General features: G+C 44.7%; 1 protein-coding gene across 2 annotated transcripts in view; it reads left to right on the plus strand.

Moving 5' to 3' along the window:
- Window positions 1-10,429: 10,429 nt before the first annotated feature.
- The window catches only part of LOC121586015 (cyclin-dependent kinase 14), a 176,656-nt gene continuing 168,334 nt past the window's right edge, over window positions 10,430-18,751 (plus strand). Inside the window, exons 1-3 of one of the 2 annotated variants that reach the window (XM_041902430.1) lie at window positions 10,437-10,465; window positions 10,758-10,891; window positions 14,869-14,900. In XM_041902430.1, the coding sequence (XP_041758364.1) occupies window positions 10,798-10,891; window positions 14,869-14,900 (126 nt within the window). In that variant the 5' untranslated portion in view covers window positions 10,437-10,465; window positions 10,758-10,797. Of the gene's footprint in view, window positions 10,892-14,868; window positions 14,901-18,751 lie in introns of both variants that reach the window. The other variant, XM_041902433.2, reaches the window with a different exon arrangement.

Below are 18,751 nucleotides of genomic sequence, written 5' to 3' on the forward strand. Positions count from 1 at the left end.
CACCCTGCCTTCCCTGGAGGAATGTATGTGTACATTAAAACAACTTGGCCTTGACAATCCCCTCCACATTCCTAGCATGTTTCCCAAAGAAAGTTGGCTGGAGAACAGAGCAGCTCCTTGCCTGTGCTTTAAAACCTTGACATCAGGAAGGGGAGATAATGTGTGTACCATGTCTTAAACCTTATTTCATAACTGCTCATTCTATTCAGATAAGATCAGTGATACTTGATACCAGTGGCAATTTTAGCATGTAGATATTGATGGGGCAAACTATAAAAAATGTTTTTAGATGCATGCCAGCAAAGCCACTACACAACACAACACTAAACAATACATTAATTGCACTATAACGGTGACAAACGGTGCCCACAAACTGTTAGGGTCTACATAAAGCTGTCCCAACAGCAGAGCTTTCTTTTCAGCACAATGGAGTGAATCCTTACCACTGCTACACCTGGCTATCAGCGGAGCCTTGTCTGCCAGTGAAACAGTTCATGCAGCTTCATTTACTGCTTTTTTAAAGAACGACTGATATGGCTGACTTGCTTAAACAAATGTGGTTTCTACTGACAATTGATGAACTATGGCATAAGAGAACAATGAGCGGATAGGAGGCAATCCGTAATTTCGATTAAGACATTAATGAGCGAGCAAAGGCGGACGTAGTCAATATAACTATTTGTTCAGCACTTTTGTAATGTTCAGCGACAGAATTCAGAACATGGGCCGTTCTTACAGTATTCTCCCTGTACACCAAGTCAGAACCGTAGGAGAAATAAAGGGGGCATATAAGCAGACAATGAAAGCTCTTACAATATTTGATGATGACATTTCTCTAAAACAGGCTATAGGCTACATGTGCACCACCAAGTCAGAACAGTAAGCTAAGTTATGAGGGGGAAAGGGACCAAATTATTAGGGTGTGGAACATGGGCTACTAACAGCTTACTACACAACATACACTTAGTATTACTTTCTTAGCTACATCATACACATCTCCCTGGCATATTACATCATTTACGCAACAGCATACAATACATTTTTGGACTCACCATTGTTGTGCTGTGCACACTTGAACAGGATGGTGGCGCAGCGGTCCTTCTTGTGGGCAAAGTTTGTCATTAAACTTTGTTATCAAAGTCTGGCATTCTCTGGATTTATGGTGCTTTCAAAACAACTGGGAAAAAAAACAAGGTTGAATCATGACGTCAGTGATCTTCAGGTCGGAGCTCTAGAAAGAGGCCTGAGTTCCCGACTTGTAATTACGAGTTGGATGACTGTTCAAAACGTATTTTCCCAGTCGGAGCTCATTCTTTCCAGAGTTCCCAGTTGTCTTGAACTCACTGAAGTCTGAGATTTCCCAGTTCCGAGTTTCAAGTTGTTCTGAACGCGGCAGACGTCATGCTGGATTGACAGCATGGCTAATGTTGAGTGTTTATCCTTTTAAGCTTGGAAAATAGACCCTTAAACCCAGACTTGGGACCACACACACACTCCACTGAATATCAGGCTAGTGATTGCTTTGCAATGCTTGCAGTTAGCCACTGATTCCTTCCAAACCACTCATTGTTGTGTAATGTTTATGTCCAATGGTTTCCAGTTGTTTGAACGCGGCAGACGTCATGCTGGATTGACAGCAGGCCAAGGTATTCAACCTTTTCTGGCCCATGGTGTTGCGTGTGAATGTTTATCAATCAAATGTATTTATAAAGCCCTTTTTACATCAGCAGATGTCACAAAGTGCTATACAGAAACCCAGCCTAAAACCCCAAACAGCAAGCAATGCAAATGTAGAAGTGCGGTGGATAGGAAAAACTCCCTAGAAAGGCAGGAACCTAGGATGAAGCCTAGAGAGGAACCAGGCTCTGTGGGGTGGCCAGTCCTCTTCTGGCTGTGCCGGGTGGAGATTATAAGAGTACATGGCCATTAAGGCCAGATTGTTCTTCAAGATGATATACTTTTAAGTTTGGAAAAGAGGCCCTTAAACCCAAACTTGGACCACACACCCTCTCCACCAAATAGCAGACAGGGGAAGCAAAATAGTGATTGTTTTGCAACGCTTGCATTTAGCCATTGATTCCTTCCAAACTACTCATTGTTGAATTTGCGATTTCCAACTTGTTGTGTAATGTTTATGTTCAATGGCCAATGAGCACTGATACGTTTTATCTATAATTTCTCTTCATATGACAAGGATTGAAAAGGATTTGCCAGTAGATTGTCGACGTGATTCATGATGATGACTGCGTGTCTAGCTTGCTATCTAAGATTTGTATCTGTGGTCAATGACCTTTAGCCTTCTTGGATGGGCACTTCTAATGTAAATCTATGGCAGCACCCAAGGGGGCTTGAACTGCCTAGCTCTCCCTGTAGATTCTGCGGTGACGTAGTTTCCCCATGAGTGACAGAACACTGAGCCAATCACGACAAAACTAGAGAAGATTACTAACACTTACGCTCTGTATTTTCCGCTAGCTGCCCCTCCACCACAGAAAGCACTGAGCTAGGCTGAAACACCTGCATTTTGGAGCTGCCTTACTCAAGAAAGCAAAACGTAATTAAATGTTTTGTAAATTTGTTTGCAAAGTGATATCTGACACGTATTAATGCCAAAATAACATGCAAAACAGGCAACAACAACAAAAAAATATTTTAGTTTTATTTAGTTTTGTTAGCTAAACAGGTGGGCTCTGCCCCACCTGCCCTGAATGATGGGTCGCCACTGCTTGATACTGCTATCAGACATATCAGAGCATACAGCATTCGCTGACATAATTGACAGTTTGAACTCAGCTTTGTCTCAGGTTTGATTCTCCAGTGTTGAATAGACTGTTCCCGACACTTCTTTGCCAAGGCTCGTCTGAGGCAGCTGCTCATGTGTTGCAGTTGCACGCTCAAGATCCTCCGTGGAGATTTGAACCACCAAGGGAGACTAGGTGGGGAAAACAGTTGTCTTTGGAGTTGACGCAGAAATACATAAAATGTATGACTCCATGTAATCCAATAAATGTATGACTCCATGTGTAGCCAACCATTTAGAGATGCTAAATGCGCTTATCTGGCTGACTGGAAATGTCCTCTGGCTCATCATGTTCTTTGGTAATGAAAATTAAGCGATATTATATTAACAGGTGTAGGCCTAATATCAAGTTCGACACCTCTCAGAAAGCATTAGAGCCTGTGATAAAACATTTTTTTGCATAATATAGTTTCAATAAGTTCTAACGGTTTCCTACTAGGACTAGTCCTACTTCCCAAACATCCCTTCACACCACCCAACACTACAATTATCAAAGGCCAATGAAATTATCAATTAATCCAATAAAATTAGAAAACAAAGGATATTTGGAAGACATTCATGATCGTATTTGATATTATGATTCTTATTAGGTTATTTGCATCACTGGCTAAGATATATTTTTGATAAATCAACAATAGCCAACTGAATTGTGTTAGGCTAAATGCCACGTTATAAACTGGGTGGTTCGAGCCCTGAATGCTGATTGGCTGACAGCCATGGTATATCAGACCGAATACCACAGGTATTACAAAACATTTATTTGTACTACTTTTATTACGTTGGTAACCAGTTTATAATAGCAATAAGGCACCTCTGGGGTTTGTGATATATGGCCAATATACCACGGCTAAGGGCTTTGTCCAGGCACGCCGTGTTGCGTCGTGCATAAGAACAGCCCTTAGCCATGGTATATTGGCAGTGGTGTAAAGTACTTAAGTAAAAATACTTGAAAGTACTACTTAAGTAGTTTTTTGGGGTATCTGTACTTTTCTTTATTATTTCTATTTTTGACAACTTTTACTTCACTACATTCCTAAAGAAAATTATGTACTTTTTACTCCATACATTTTCCCTGACACCCAAAAGTACTCGTTACATTTTGAATGCTTAGCAGGACAGGAAAATTGTCTAATTCACACACTTATCAAGAGAACATCCCTGGTCATCCCTACTGCCTCTGATCTGGTGGACTCACTCAACACATGCGTCGTTTGTAAATTATGTCTGAGTGTTAGAGCATGCCCCCGGCTATCCGTAAATAAATAAAAAACAAGAAAAATGATGCCGTCTGGTTTGCTTTATATAAGGAATTTGAAAATATTTATACTTTTACTCAGTGGTGTAAAGTACTTAAGGTAAACTACTTTAAAGTACTACTTAAGTAGTTTTTTGGGGTAACTGTACTTTACTTTACTATTTATATTTTGCAAACTTTTACTTTTACTTCACTACATTCCTAGAGAAAATAATGTACTTTTTACTCCATACATTTTCCCTGACACCCAAAAGTACTTGTTACATTTTGACTGGAAAAATTGTCCAATTCACACACTTATCAAGAGAACATCCCTGGTCATCCCTACTGCCTCTGATCTGGCAGACTCATTAAACACAAATGCTTCTGTAACGATCCCGGCAGTCTGAGTCGGGTCCTGTCTGGTGACTAGTTTTTCTGTTCGTGATCTCCAGTTTCCCGAGGGTTCGGGAACGCTCCGGGGAGCTCTCTTGATTTCCGCACCTGCATCCCATCAGCAATCTGCACACCTGGTCCTGATCATCACCCTTCTTAGGCTCTGGCCTAACATCCATTCCCTGCCGGATCGTTAGCCATGAACAGTAGGTTTACCAGAGTATCAGTCTTAGAGCCTAGCGTTAGTTTTGTTGTTTTTGCACCTTGTTGGTTTGTTGCTTACTTACCCCCGTTTTGTTCCATCTGCAGTCACCCGTCCGGAACCTTCATCCAACCTCTGCTTGGTGGTCGGCGGCTGCCGACCCAGGATGGGATCAACCACTGCACCCCCAACAACTAATCAACGCCGCCCGCTCTGTTCCCTGGATTATTCAGCATCACTCTTGAATTTGTAATAAACACTCACCTTCGTTTCAACTTACCTTGTCCTGGTCTGCTTCTGGGTTCTGGCTTAGCAACTCGTGACAGAACGATCCGGCCAGTAATGAACCCAGCGGACCTGGACTCTGTTCGCCATGCCATTACCCAGCAGGAGAAGATGTTGGGCCATCATAGCACGGTACTACAGGAGATCGCGTTGTCAGTTCGGAACCTTTCTACCGGTCTGACGGAGGTCCAGAACCAACGCAAGTGTCCGGTGGAGGATCCACTACCGGTTTCACCCATCTCGCCTGCCGCTTCTGAAGCTGTGTCCTTCCGTGAGCCCAAGGTTCCGACGCCGGATAAATATGAGGGGGAGCTGGGAAGATGCCGTTCCTTCCTTATGCAGTGTGGATTAGTGTTCGATCTACAGCCCTACTCTTATGCCACAGACAAGGCTAGGATAGCCTTTGTGATTGAGTTGCTGCGTGGTCGAGCGCTGGAGTGGGCTTCAGCCGTTTGGGAACGACAGGATCCCTGCATGGCTTCATACCAGGGGTTCACGGCCGAGATGAGGAAGCTCTTCGACCATTCCGTCCGAGGGAGGGACGCAGCTAGGCGCCTGTTTTCGCTTCGCCAAGGAACTCGCAGCGTGGCCGACTTCGTGATCGAGTTCAAGACGTTGGCTGTGGAGAGTGGGTGGAATGAGGAGGCTCTGCAAGCGGCCTTTTACCAGGGTCTGTCGGAGCAGCTCAAGGATGAGTTGATCTCCTATCCGGAGCCTAGTGACCTGGACAGCTTGGTAGCCTTGTCTATTCGGGTGGATAATCGAGTCCGAGAGCGAAGGAGGGAGAAGCAATGGGTTCCGTCCAACCGATCAGCTTCTCAGGTTCCAGTCGGGTCGTCAAACTGCGCGGCTCGCTAAAGTTGGGAGGACTTTTAGCGAGCCAGTTTCGACCTCTCAATACCTCTGTCAGACCCCGTTTCCCGGCTACCCTTATGAACAGGAATCAGAGCTTAGCGATTAACGCTTTTATCGATTCAGGTGCCGATGGAAGCTTTCTAGATGCCGAGTTGGTGGAACAGCTGGGGCTTTCCAAGGAGCAATTGCCGGAAGCCATTGAAGCTACCACTCTGAACGGCAGTAGTCTGGCACGTATCACGATGAGGACTGAACCGGTTAAGATGCGGTTGTCGGGGAATCATTCTGAGATGATTTCATTCTTCATTCTGCCGTCTTCCCATGTTCCTCTGGTCCTTGGATACCCCTGGCTGAAGGAACACAATCCCACGTTCGATTGGGTGACGGGCAAGGTAACGAGTTGGAGCCTTGATTGTCATGCTAACTGTCTCAAGACTGCCTGCCCCCATTCGGTTCCCAGTCAGGTGATTGAGGCTAAACCCCCAGATTTGTCCCTGGTTCCCGAGACATATCACGATTTGGGGGAAGTGTTCAGTAAGCAGAAGGCTCTGTCACTCCCTCCCCACCGACCATATGATTGTGCCATCAACCTGTTCCCTGGAGCTGTCTACCCCAAGGGAAGGTTATACAGTATCTCCCGACCTGAACGTGAGGCTTTGGAGACCTACATCAAGGAGTCCCTAGCTGCTGGTCTCGTTCGTCCCTCGTCATCACCCCTGGGGGCAGGATTCTTCTTTGTGGGTAAGAAGGATGGCTCTCTTCGACCGTGTATTGATTATCGGGGGTTGAATGACATCACGGTCAAGAACAAGTATCCCCTGCCCTTGATGAGTTCTGCCTTCGACTCCTTACAGGGTGCTACGGTGTTCACCAAGCTAGACCTACGCAATGCGTATCACATGGTCCGGATCAGAGAGGGGGACGAGTGGTTGACGGGTTTCAATACACCGATGGGTCACTTCGAGTATCAGGTGATGCCGTTTGGACTGACCAATGCTCCAGCGGTATTCCAGAGTATGGTGAACGACGTCCTGAGAGATATGATCGGTCTCTTTGTGTTTGTTTACCTGGATGACATTCTGATCTTCTCGAAGGAACCTTCCGACCACGTCCAGCATGTCCGGCAGGTTCTGCAGCGATTGTTGGAGAATCGCCTGTTCGTGAAGGCCGAGAAGTGCGAGTTTCACGCCCACACGACATCCTTTCTCGGGTACATCATCTCCAGGGGAGAGATTAGGATGGACCAGGAGAAGGTTAGAGCGGTTCTGGAATGGGCCCAGCCCGGTACGAGATTGCAGCTCCAGAGATTTTTGGGGTTTGCGAATTTCTACCGCAGATTCATCCGGGATTACAGCCGTGTGGCCGCTCCGTTAACTGCCTTGACTTCCAGTATCAGGACCTTCAAGTGGAATCCGGAGGCGGATCGAGCGTTTCTGGATTTGAAGAGGCGATTCACCAACGCACCGATTCTCTCTCAACCGGACACGGCCCGTCAGTTCGTCGTTGAAGTGGACGCGTCTGATGTGGGAGTTGGCGCCATCCTGTCGCAGCGATGCTCCACGGACAGTAAACTCCATCCCTGCGCCTACTACCTCGTCGCCTTTCGCCTGCGGAGAGGAATTACGATGTGGGTAACCGGGAGCTTCTCGCGGTGAAACTTGCCTTGGAGGAGTGGCGCCACTGGTTGGAGGGCGGAGCAACCGTTTATTGTCTGGACTGACCACAAGAATCTTGCTTACGTGCAATCGGCTAAACGCCTCAACTCCCGTCAGGCCAGGTGGGCGTTGTTTTTCGGACGATTCAAGTTTTCCCTGACGTTCCGACCTGGATCTAAGAACGGCAAGGCGGACGCCTTGTCCCGGATGTTCTCCAAGACGGAGGAGAGTGGGTCCAAGACCGAGACAATTCTCCCCCGGAACTGCGTCGTGGGAGCAGTTATGTGGAAGATTGAGGAGGAGGTGCTGGCGGCCCTTCGGACTCAGCCCGGTCCCGGTAACGGTCCACCCGGTCGGTTGTTTGTGCCCGAGTCGGTTCGTCCTGCTGTCCTCAAATGGTCCCACGCCAGCAAGATGGCTTGTCACCCTGGCGTGGCTCGGACAATGGCGTTTCTTCGCAGACGTTTTTGGTGGCCTGCCATGGCCGAGGATACTCGGGGTTTTGTTGCTGCCTGTCCAGTGTGTGCGCAGAATAAGAGTACCAATCGGCCCAGCTCTGGACTACTTCACCCCCCTTCCTATTCCCCGGCGACCATGGTCGCATCTGGCCCTGGACTTCGTCACTGGGTTGCCCGCTTCTGAGGGGAACACGGTCGTTCTGACTATCGTGGACAGATTCAGCAAGTTCGCCCACTTTGTGCCAATTGCCAAGCTTCCCTCTGCCTCGGAGACGTCCGAGATCCTGGTTAGGGAGGTTTTCAGGGTCCACGGTTTGCCCAGTGATATCGTTTCCGACCGTGGCCCTCAGTTTACCTCTGCTGTCTGGAAGTCCTTCTGTTTGGCCATTGGAGCTACAGTCAGTCTCACATCTGGTTTTCACCCCCAATCCAATGGTCAGGCGGAGAGAGCCAACCAGAAGATGGAATCCACGCTACGCTGCCTGGTCTCTTCCAACCCCACCTCCTGGGTCTCTCAGTTGCCTTGGGTTGAGTATGCCCACAATACTCTCCCTACATCTGCCACTGGGATGTCTCCCTTCCAGTGCCTGTATGGCTACCAACCTCCCCTGTTCCCTTCTCAGGAGAAGGAGCTCTCAGTGCCTTCTGTTCAGGCCCATATTCGTCGTTGCCACCGGACCTGGCATCGGGCCAGAAAGGCACTCCTTAGAGTTTCGGACCGGTATCAGCTCCAGGCGAATCGTCGCCGGATCCCCGCTCCCACCTATTCCATCGGAGATAGGGTCTGGTTGGCCACACGGGATCTTCCGTTACGGACTGAGTCTAGGAAGTTGTTACCGAAGTTCATTGGTCCGTTTGTGGTGGAGAAGGTGATCAATCCGGTGGCAGTTCGACTCAAACTCCCGAGGACGCTCAGAGTCCATCCCACCTTTCATGTCTCCTGCCTCAAGCCTGTTTTCCTCAGTCCTCTGTTGCCTCCTCCGCCTCCTCCTCCTCCTCCTCGGATGATCGGAGGTGGTCCTGCCTACACGGTGCGTCGCATCATGGATTCCAGACGGCGGGGCCGGGGTTTCCAGTATCTCGTGGACTGGGAGGGGTATGGTCCTGAAGAGAGGAGTTGGATTCCGCGGCGACAGGTCCTAGATGCTGACCTCATCAGTGACTTCTACCGCCTCCATCCTGGCGCTCCGGGGAGTCCGCCCGGTGGCGTTCGTCGGAGGGGGGGTACTGTAACGATCCCGGCAGTCTGAGTCGGGTCCTGTCTGGTGACTAGTTTTTCTGTTCGTGATCTCCAGTTTCCCGAGGGTTCGGGAACGCTCCGGGGAGCTCTCTTGATTTCTGCACCTGCATCCCATCAGCAATCTGCACACCTGGTCCTGATCATCACCCTTCTTAGGCTCTGGCCTAACATCCATTCCCTGCCGGATCGTTAGCCATGAACAGTAGGTTTACCAGAGTATCAGTCTTAGAGCCTAGCGTTAGTTTTGTTGTTTTTGCACCTTGTTGGTTTGTTGCTTACTTACCCCCGTTTTGTTCCATCTGCAGTCACCCGTCCGGAACCTTCATCCAACCTCTGCTTGGTGGTCGGCGGCTGCCGACCCAGGATGGGATCAACCACTGCACCCCCAACAACTAATCAACGCCGCCCGCTCTGTTCCCTGGATTATTCAGCATCACTCTTGAATTTGTAATAAACACTCACCTTCGTTTCAACTTACCTTGTCCTGGTCTGCTTCTGGGTTCTGGCTTAGCAACTCGTGACAGCTTCGTTTGTAAATTATGTCTGAGTGTTGGAGTGTGCCCCTGGCTATCCGTCAATAAAAATTAAAATTAAATTGTGCCATCTGGTTTGTTTAATATAAGGAATTTGAAATGATTTGTACTTTTACTTTTGATACTTAAGTACAGTTTAGCAATTCCATTTACTTTTGATACTTAAGTATATTTAAACTCAAGTAGTATTTTACTGGGTGACTTTCACTTTTACTTGAGTCATTTTCTATTAAGGTATCTTTATGTTTACTAAAGTATGAAAATTGGGTACTTTTTCCACCACAGTATATCGGCCATATACCACACCTCCTCTGGCCTTATTGCTTAATTATACACTGTGTGGTTTGAGCCCTGAATGCTGATTGGCTGACTGCCGTGGTATATCAGACCATATACCAGGGGTATGACAAAATATTTATTTTAACTGCTCTAATTATGTTTGCAACCAGTTAATAATAGCAATAATTGCCAATATACCACACCCCCTCGGGCCTTATTGCTTAAGTATAGTAGGTCATCACACTTTCACTTTTGTGAGTTACTTTTATCTGAACTGCAGACTCCCTGGGCTATGAACCCTGCGCACTTGAATGTAAAAAAACAAAAACAAAATATTGAGCGGTACAAAAGAATGATTGAGCGATCAATGGCAAACCACAGAATCCCCTGTTCTATTTGGCCAATCGTTGCGCATCCTGGGCGGGGTTTGTAGCTCCGCTGGAAATGTGTTTTTTTCTTCGCTCTCGCAAGCAGGAGAGAGAGAATCCCAAAAATGACATCCAGATTGCAAGGGGAGCAGAGCAGAGGGTGAGTGAGAGAGAGACTGATAGAGAGAAAGAAAGAAAGAACTCAACAACCCGTTCAGTTTCAGAGAGAGAACAGAGAACATCAGCCAGCGCATGTTTTATTTTACAGCTTCATACTCGGCATCTTGTGGACTATTCCGACTTTAGAAATGTAGTTGGATACAAAGAAAACCTGGGAAGAATACACCAATGTGTTTTTGAAAACCAAAGCGTTAGCATAAACGTTTCCTGTTTCTTGACAACGTAGTAGAACGGAAAACCCCTTGGTTTGAACCCTGTGCTCCTCTCTCCAGTTTTGTGAAGATCACTGTCTGCTACAATCCAACGGTCAAGATGTGTGACCTGATGCCAGCTTCTCAACCTGCTGAAAAAATCGGCAAAATGAAAAAGTTGCGAAGAACTTTGTCAGAGAGCTTCAGTCGCATAGGTAAGTAGCCTACCCCTACTGTAGCGGTTATAGTGCAACAATGTAAAGCCTATCGCAGTACTAACGGTAATGGAAAACGGTGATGTAGCCTAGGGAACTATTATAATAATTTCCACTCCAGCTAGTCGGGACGATAGCGGAATTTCACTATTTTACAAAAAGCTGTCAAAAAAACAAAAAGAAATAGCGGTGGCACTCACTTTTACAACATTAAGATTATGCATTATGGCTTGTGTTGCTGCCATTCAACACATTGTTACACTGTGACCGTGAATGACATTAGCCAGAGTGCATTCTAAATACATGGCTATGATATTAGCTATGTGAATATTGTAAATGGGTAGTTCATGTTGAGTGTTATCATTACTGCCATATAACAAATCTGGGAATTGCCGATGTGCTTATTGTAGAACTGGAAGAAGCTTGCTATCCAAATGGCCCGCGTGCGTAAACCCAGGCATCTAAGCAGTTACACACACTGCATCTCTCTCTCTCTCTCTCTCTCTCTCTCTCTCTCTCTCTCTCTCTCATCCGCGTGTGATTCTGTACGGTTTGGTGCATTAAAGGCACACCAAATATCACTCACTATGTAGACGACTGCTATATATTCCCCCCTGCCCCCCAAATGAACTGCTCAGATGCAGTCTACAACAAGAAGAGGGAACATTTACCAATATGGGTCGAATCTAAGGCTGCATGAAAAAAAGGTCGGCATTGACTTTTCTGCTGCATGGATTGTCCTTGTCCATAATTATTGGTCACTGTTGCTGCTGATATCTGCATCAGCGCATCAACGTGGGGCACCGCACTATATAGGCATTGATTGATCACTCACTGTCTGTCTGTGTTTCACGGACGGTTTAACAAAGAGCATTACATCATAGTTTGAGAAGTTGGGCTTCTTGTAACCAAGTCATAGTGCTACATCCTTACTATATACCAGTATATTTTATTATTTCCATACATGTCCTAAAAAAACGCTCACACTCAATGTCACATCATAGTTCAGCCTGGTCTCATAGACTAGATGTAACATAATAAACTTAAATCCGGGACCTCAAATTAGTATGATAAGTAACCTTTGGTATGGTTACATAAGACAGATGGTTACTTAAGGCAAAAACAAAAGTAGGGTGGTTGGTCTGGGTGGAAAGGTTGCGAGTTCGAATCTCATCACGGACAACTTTAGAATTTTAGCTAATTAGCAACTTTGCAACTACTTACTACTTTTAGTTACTTTGCAACTACTTAGCATGTTAGCTAACCCTTCACCTAACCCTAATACTAACCTTAACCATTTTAGTCAACCCTTCCCCTAACCCTAACCTTAATCCTTTAACTCCTAAACTTAACTCTAACCTTAACCCTAACCCCTAGCCTAGCTAACATTTTCCAGCTAGCTAATGTTAGCTACCTAGCCAGAATTCGCAACATATCATACGTTTTGCAAAATCGTAACTTATAGTATGTTTTCGCAAATTCGTAACATATTGTATGTTTTACAAATTCGTAGCATATAATATGAATTGTAATTCGTAACATATCAAACGGAATGGGTGATGGACATCCTCAAGTTAATACAGATCATACGAAACGTAACATATCATACTAAATGGAATGTCTTTGATTTAAGTACAGAATAATATGAAATACTCTGACACCAGGTTGCACAGTTTGGAATATGATGTGGGACCCAGATTGTAGGTTATTTATCCTACCTTGCTATTCCAGGCTAGGCTACCACCTTGCATGTCGGTTGCCAACTGTTCTAAGGCCATGTACAGTAGGATCTGCAAACTCACAACTCCATCCTTGTCTTTTGACTGTTACTGTGTATTTCCAGTACATCACAATGACAGTGCAGCCTTCTGATTTTAGCTGAGGTGAGCTGGGATGAGACTGTTGGCCTACTTCAGGGATCATCAACTAGATTCAGCTGCGGGCCAATTTTTTCTTGAGCGGATGGTCAGGGGACCGGAACATAATTACATACACTGTATATCTCTATTATGCGTGGGAATACTTTGGAACCGATTTCCAAAATTAAAATCACTTGGAGCTGATTTGCTGGTATTTTTACAGTCTTTTATGTCCAACAATAATAATAATAATAAAAAAACATATGCATTTCTTTTTTTTTATCACCAATGGGCTGCCAGCTGGGGAACCCTGGCCTATTGTATATGTTACTTTGTCACCATAAATAATAACTTGGTTTACTGTTGAATAATGAAGATATATATCCCACGTGGATGAAACGTGGCATTGTTTGTTGTCTTCGTTTGGAAAGAGAATGGCATGGATTTTATTTGAGCTTGTTCCTCCGCCTACAAATACACGTTCATCCCATAAGATGGAATGCAAATGTAGCCCAACTGAGTGATTTAAGGGGGTTGGTTTGTTGTAGTTTCAGGGGGGGATGTGTTTCATGTAGGATTTAAAGGAAAAACAGAGGAAGTGATGTGCTGGTTTGGTTTTCTGAAGTGTTCGGGTATTTGTTTTTCTTCTTTACTTTCGAGTGAAGTTGGGCAAAAACTGTCTCCCTGTTTTCTCTCTTAATGTTGAACGACTCCCACACAGTTCTCTCCTTGATGATCAGAAATGCAGTTGATGTAGGCTATTCTTTGTTTTCTTTGCTCCTCCTCTGTTACCGTGTTATAACACAGTGACTTGTAGACAGTATCTTATATTTATGTTCTAGAATACGAGTCCATGTTTAGTTCTGTTTTGGTAATGTTTAATATGTCAGACTTGTATGTGAATGAGTGTTCAAACTAAATAACAATTCTACAGAGTCTTGTGTATTGACTCGAGTCCCCATGTAATGAAGTTGTAATGATGCTGTTGTGTTTTCTACGTTGAGGAAATTCTCCTCTCCTCTATGTGTCTATGTGTTCTCTGAAGAGAAAGATGACATTTTATGGCTCAGCGGCTAGATGACTCTGCTTCAAAACAATGCCATTGACATGAATAAGTCATTTTACATCTAGGCCAAACAAAATACTGTTACTACCATCTGTAACTTCCCCTTTCTCATTGTAGCAGATTAATTGTGATACCCTCCTATCAGATAATAATTATTGACTTCATTATGAGACATTTGTAATTAAAAATATATTTATTAGGCTATGTTTACGAAAAGCATTTTTCAGCACTCCTCCCAGGCAATATGGATTGATATGTCTTTCACAGTTAAAAACAAAGCTATCAAGATAAGAGCTGGTTGGCACTGAATGGCCCATACAGTACATCTAGCTGTCAAGTAGGAAACAATCACACCGGCAACACAGTATTGTTTACCTTCGTTTTCATAAATACGAAGGATATTGCTGTCAAATGCAATCACTATGACTTCCTGTAATTATAATTATAGTGGAGAGAGAAAACAAGAGCTCATCAGTCACAACAATGGGCTGCTAATGTTGTGTTGCTCTCTCCCTGCCACACCTGGGTTAACATTTTATTTGAAATCTTTCAAAATAACTTTTAGCGTGTGCTTAAGCCTGCCTAGAATGTCATTTGGGTGGGGTGTGCACTTTTGGGACTATTCTATAGGTTCCGTTACACCAGGCAAGATCAATCAAGCACAGCTAAAGTATATTTAAAGATTTAAAATACTATTTGAAGTCAAACCAGGTGTGTTCCCGGCCATTCACTAGTCTACTAATGATGATGCAGTGTCTGGAAGGTCAGTCTAATAAAGCACAGACAAACTCTTCTTCTAAACGCTGCCAGTATCGGATCATGTTGATTGACCTCTGACTGTCTGCCAGAGCGTCTGCCTTAATGAAGGAAGCATAATGAATCTATCTCACACGAATAGGAAATCAGGACAGAATTACAGGGCTGTGTGTGTGTGTGTGTGTGTGTGTTATGAGTGAGTGCACACTGTGGTTGTAGTCACTGTTTTTGTTCCCTGTTCAAAAGACGTCAATGTGAGCCTGATTTTCCTCTTCTTCTCTCTTTTCTCCTTTCAGCTTTCAAGAAAGAGGACAGTGGCTTTGATGAGGTGAGTTCAAAATGAGTTAAATTTGGACAGCTGGTGAAATGATTGGCCCATTTTTCAGTGCAATGCAACAGTGTTTGATGGTAATGCTCATTGTGTTTATTGTGTGGTATCATGGATTGAATTCATAGACAGACAATACTGGTGTTATGTAGTGCAGTAGTTTATTTCTATGAACTGTACTCAGTCAGTAGATTGCTTTGTAATGTATTCATGTGTACTGCATCAGGGCTGTCCTATCATCTCTGTAGTCCTAGTCCTCTGGGCCAGTGTTTGTCACTAGGAAGCCATCCAGACACATTATTCTGTGGACAGAGAAACGAACATCAGAATGATGAAGGTATTAGACAATGTTTTCCCAATGTATAACAATGCTGCATGCGTGTGTATGCGTGTGTGTGTGCTTGCATGCGCGTGTGTGTTGATGAGGAAGCCGATAAGGCCGTAGACACTAGGATATAAATGTTAAATGCGTTGGCAGGGAAATTCTGCTTGATTGCTCTTTTGAGTTGAAGAAACATAGATTTTTTTCACAAGCCCTCAATGCGGTGCTTTAGATTGGTATCTAAAGAGATGTCCTTGGTGAAAGATAAGGCTTAACTCCTGTGGTCTCTAAGCCTTTCCCTTTTCCAGTTGGAAATTAAAGTACACAATTATCTTTTTGGTTTCTGTCATGGTAGGACACAGATGTAATATTGGTGGAGTTTGTTTTACATGGCCCGGTGCCCCGGATGAGCAGTGTTTGCTCATTCCATTGGTCCTTAAGTGAAACCTCCACCCACCCACCCAGGGCACCGGGCAATGCAAAACAAACTCCACCAATATTACATATGTGTCCTACCATGACAGAAACCAAAAAGATAATTTCATATTATCGTTATTATTTCATATTAAATCCAAATTCTGCGTCTCCTTCTTTTAAAAATAATATGCACACTAATACAGCAGCTCACTGTTTGCATGTCAGCATTTTTTTCCTACGACAACCGAGAAACGCAGGGCAGGATCAACTAGGGAATCATTATGTAATGTGAGCACCCACGTCCTGGGATTGAGGATGGAAGGAATGAAAGATTTGGTACAAGGAAATCAGGAAATGTGACCACATCCAAGTTGTTAAGATTTTAGAAGTCCTGTAGTGTATGCTCAGCATAACTGATTTTGTTTTTCTCATCTCTGGGGATGTCCCCTCCTCTCATGTCTAGCCCTACACAGCCATCATGTCCAGTACAGGGGTTATAAGAGTAATTGGCAATTACTCCATGCCCCTCTCTCTCCCTCTCTCTCCCTCTCTCTCTCTCTCTCTCTCTCTCTCTCTCTCTCTCTCTCTCTCTCTCTCTCTCTCTGTGTTCCACGGGACTGACTCACTCCCTCTGTCCTTCTCTTACCTTTCACTCTCTTTCTTTCTGAGGTCCAGGCCACGGGTTGGCATCTCTCTGAGGACTTTACGTAACACTGGCCTGGACTGGTGCTCACTGCCCTCTCTGTCTCTCTCTGTCTCTTTCTCCCTCACTCTATCCTTCTCCCTCTCTCCCTCTCACTACTGTGGCCACCTGTCAGTTCTGGTTAGGCCCAAATGAGCATCTCCTCTCCCTGCTTGTGTGTAGAGAAGCAGATCTCTAACCTACCTCTCACTTTGGTCTTTGACCCCTGGCGGACTTACCATTAGGCAGAAGAGGCAATTGCCTCAGGCCTCACATCATCAAGGGACCTCATGAGCTGGGCATAAAAATATATATATTAAAAAATATATATAATATTAAAAAGTTTATCTGCTTGAGCCCCCCCATGCGCCGCTCGAGGCAATAAAACCATCTCTACTAAACTAGAGATATCCACCGATGTCGGCCTTCTGCATCTGTGGCGGAAGGTGGCAGAGCTACAGTGGTGTTTGTCAGACCAGGAGACATTAGGGAACTCGGTACTGGGCCGAAAAATTAATGGAATTCTGCTGTAAAAATTATTATAATTTTTTGACTATCTTTTTTTTTCATGTATGAATCTGTCATTCAATGCTATGGGTTAATAGCAGTAAGGCCAAATTCAATGTTTCATCAATTCTTTTATTATTTTTTATTTTTATTTTATTTTTACACTTACAGGGGACCTAAAATTCAAAATCAAATAGCTACATTTTCCTTGGTATGAGCATCTTAAAACAGTTCCATATGTTAGCTTAGTAGTAGTCTCGCGTTGCCACACCGCCAAAATCGCCTCGCTGTATGGAGAATTTTGTATTGCAAAAACGGTTTGAATGGTCCGCTGGCGCCCAGCGGCAATATTTTGATTGGATGTTACTTTTCAAGAACCCTTCCCCACATGCCATTGGTGCCAGGTGTTATGTTCATCACTGTTTTCAGACGGAGAAGGACACATTTTACGGAGAGCTGGTCCATATGCTAGTTTGCAACATTGCAGAGAATGGAAAAAAACCAGGGGGGAAAACTGTTTTGTCAGAAGTGTGCTCTATACACAAAATCGACATACATCAACATATTTTGATGGGGTTTTAATCAGCGATTTCCTGGCCATCCTCAACATAGACTGTAAAAAGAATCACCAAGCACTGTTGTGCCTACGACACTAATTTAGTGAGCACTATTGGAGCTCTGCCCAAGCAAGGCATTTGATTGGTTTGACGTGTAGCGAGGCGTCACTGATTTACTTCCAGTCTCCGCCCCATTTTGCAATTTTTCTGCCATGAACCTGTATTAGGGAAGCCTGGTTCTCGACGAGGCTAGCTTAGTAGAAACCCAGCCCTGGGTGAAACAATACACGTCTTTAGGAAAAAGGCAGGTGCTGCTGATAATACTGCCATGGCAATAAAGATTATGGCATGTCATACTCTTTTTTTGACCAGACAGCATCAGATACATTGGCTACATATAGTAAGACAGAGGGGTGCTGTGTCGCTCGCCCGGATGCTTTCGCCGGTGAGATAGTTTCAGCCTCTTGCGAATTGAAGGAAAGTTGGTGGGTGCACAATGCACTGTTCGGATGCTGGAATTATTTTGGATGAACGTGCGAAGGTAACCTACTTTTTGAAGTGATTTGTTTGACAATCAGATGAAAACATCATGACTGGTTGTGTTCATGGCACATTAAAAGGTAATACAGACTGGCCTCAGACTGGGGCCTCCAAATCACTAAGCCCGCCCCTGGTTCTGACTGAGCTTTCTCTCTCTCTCTCTCTCTCTCTCTCTCTCTCTCTCTCTCTCTCTCTCTCTCTCTCTCTCTCTCTCTCTCTCTCTCTCTCTTCTTCATCTCTCTCTCTCTCTCTCTCACTCTCTTGTAATTTACTGTCTCTCTTTCCTACCTTCCCTCTCTCTTTCTCACTTTCCCCCTCGCTCGCTCTCTCTCTCTCTCTCTTTCACTCTTGTAATCTGCAGTCTCAGCTCTGTGGTTGCACTGAGGAAGTGATGATTCTCTTTTTAAGACTTTGCCATCACAGGGGCTTTGCATTATTTGTGTTGGCACTGGAGTCTGGCAGTATATAAAATGGCTGTATATCATTTTTTTATTTAACATTGGCACTGTGACTGGCCAATTTGCCATTAGTTATGTTTCCTGTGATAATGCTGATGAACATAGATTAGATATATATCGCCGCCACCAGTCCATTTTATGTTACTGAATAAGGGACTTTTGTGGTGAAATAATGTGAACTGGACCGTTCCAAGAAGCCGGTGCCCTGGGAAAAAGCCCGGACCATTGGCTCTAAATGGCCTCTGCCGCCAGGGAAAAAATTTAAGGAATTTGGGAAAGAAAAATAACAATTTCCTGTGCAGCTCCAGGGTGTCTCTGAGGGAGCAGTAAGGAGAGGAATTAGCCCGCGTGTGTTTGTGTCTTAAAGA

Source organism: Coregonus clupeaformis, chromosome 17 (genome assembly GCF_020615455.1).
Source record: "Coregonus clupeaformis isolate EN_2021a chromosome 17, ASM2061545v1, whole genome shotgun sequence".
NCBI lineage: Eukaryota > Metazoa > Chordata > Actinopteri > Salmoniformes > Salmonidae > Coregonus > Coregonus clupeaformis.